General features: G+C 39.4%; 1 protein-coding gene across 1 annotated transcript; it reads right to left on the reverse strand.

The window, feature by feature from the left end:
- Positions 1-197: 197 nt before the first annotated feature.
- On the reverse strand, positions 198-648 carry LOC115227658 (the record flags this gene model as incomplete). The annotated part of the gene is made up of 1 exon (XM_029798419.1): positions 198-648. A coding segment is annotated over exon 1 (451 nt), but the record flags the coding sequence as incomplete, so codon positions are not given.
- Positions 649-2,212: the final 1,564 nt, after the last annotated feature.

Here is a 2,212-nt window from a genome sequence, read left to right on the forward strand (position 1 = left end):
CCAGGATTATAAGCAATGGGGTCGATTCGTTTAACAAAAACCCTTCAAAGCAGTGCTCCAGTATGGCGGCAGTCCAATAACTGAAACAAGCAAAAGATAAAAGAGTTAGCTGATGCGCTCCGCATTCTGCGCAGAAGTTACCGAGTGGGAATTTCTTGCTCTTAGATTTTAAGGAGGGAGCTTTCAAAGGAGGTTACCTCCTTTGCCGATAATCCGTACCAGACTTTCAGCGCCGATAATCCGTACCAGACATTTAGTACCGATAATTCGTACCAGGCTTTTAGTGCCGATAATCCGTACCAGACTTTTAGTTCCGATAATCCGTACCAGGCTTTTAGTGCCGATAATCCGTATCAGACTTTTAGCGCCGATAATCCGTACCAGACATTTAGTACCGATAATTCGTACCAGGCTTTTAGTGCCGATAATCCGTACCAGACTTTTAGTGCCCATAATCCGTACCAGGCCTTTAGTGCCGATAATCCGTACCAGACTTTTAGTGCTGATAATCCGTACCAGACTTTTAGTGTCGATAATCCGTACCAGACTTTTAGTGCCGATAATCCGTAGTGCCGATAATCCATAGCAGATTTCTAGTGCTGACAACACTGTGCAACACTCAAAAAAGTACAAGAGGTCTGTGGACATTTTTATGTGCAAAATGACTTGGGAAATCCATTTCTGGCCTTGTTTTTGCTGAATTAGGCATGGTTTCTACAGAATTGTCACTGTATACCCTTTTGTCATTATTATTAAATAAAATTCTCTACCGCATTGTAAAAAGGGTTTAAACCCAGGGCTACAGATCAATCTTAGTAACACCCACAATGTGATTCAAAGCTTGTGTTTTATGTTATTTTTTATCTTTTAGATCTTATTTGTTTTCTGCAATGAGTGCAAGACTGGGCAAAAATCATCCAAACAGATTCTGTTATATCTGTGGGGAATTGAATTTTGCTAAAGAAAAGCGCAGTATTACACGCCAATTCAAGAAAATTACAAGGCATACTTCGATTGTTACTTAGGAGACAGGGTAAGCGATGGGCTCCTCATGTGTGTTGCCTTACATATGTGAAGACATTGAGTGCCTGGTATGCAGGAAAAAATGTTCACATGAATTTTGGTGTGCTAAATGATTTAGCGTGAGCAGAAAGATCACTCTAATGATTGCTATTTCTGTCACCATGACTTTACACATTGTTTACCCAAATTTGCAATCAGCAATGCGCCCAGTAGAGCACTTAGAAAATTTACCTGTGCTCCAACCTCCAGATCAAGAAATGCAGAGTTTCAACAGTGCTGATGAACATTCCAGTGGTGAATGTATGGAGCCCAATGATCCAGAAAGCGGGAATAAACCAATACCATTTTCTCAAGAGGCTCTAAATAACTTGAGCAGGGATCCCTATTTAACTAAAGAGAAAAGTGAGTTTCTGGCATCAAGGCTTCAAGAACGTAATCTTTTTGAGAAAGGAGTGAGCATAACACTGTACAGAAAACATACAGAAGATCTGCTTCATTATTCACCATGCTTTTGTAATGACATCACTGAACTATTTGCGCAAGTGGAAATACCATATGATAAAACCAACTGGCGAATTTTCATAGATGCATCCAAAGATAGCATCAAAGTTGTTCTGATACACAATGGTAACATTCTGCCTTCTATTCTCATAGCTTATAACACAACCATGAAAGAATCATATGAAAATCTGAAAGCAATTTTAACAAGCATACAGTATGATGACCATACCTGGTATATTTGTGTAGATTTTAAAGTTGTGGCCATGCTTACTCGCCTTCAGCTTGGCTATACTAAATTTTGCTGCTTCCTGTGTTTATGGAATTCCAGAGCAAGAGCTGGACATTATGTACGCAAGGATTGGCCAATCCGAGATGAAATTGAGCAAGGAAAACAACATCATGCACAAACCACTTGTGAAAAGTGATAGATTTTTTTTACCACCTTTGCATATTAGACTTGATTTGTCTAAGCAATTTGTGAAAGCCTTGGACACGGAATCCTCCGCATTTGCATATTATGCAGAAAAGTTCCCTTCTCTGAGTCAAGCTAAAATTAAAGAAGGTTTCTTCATAGGTCCCCAAATTCGAAAAATTGTACTTGATGAAACCTTCATCACACATCTCAAGAGAAAAGAGAAGCTTGCCTTTGAGTCATTCAAGAAAGAGCCACGGATGGTTAATTCATCAA

This window comes from Octopus sinensis, unplaced genomic scaffold (genome assembly GCF_006345805.1).
Source record: "Octopus sinensis unplaced genomic scaffold, ASM634580v1 Contig06637, whole genome shotgun sequence".
NCBI lineage: Eukaryota > Metazoa > Mollusca > Cephalopoda > Octopoda > Octopodidae > Octopus > Octopus sinensis.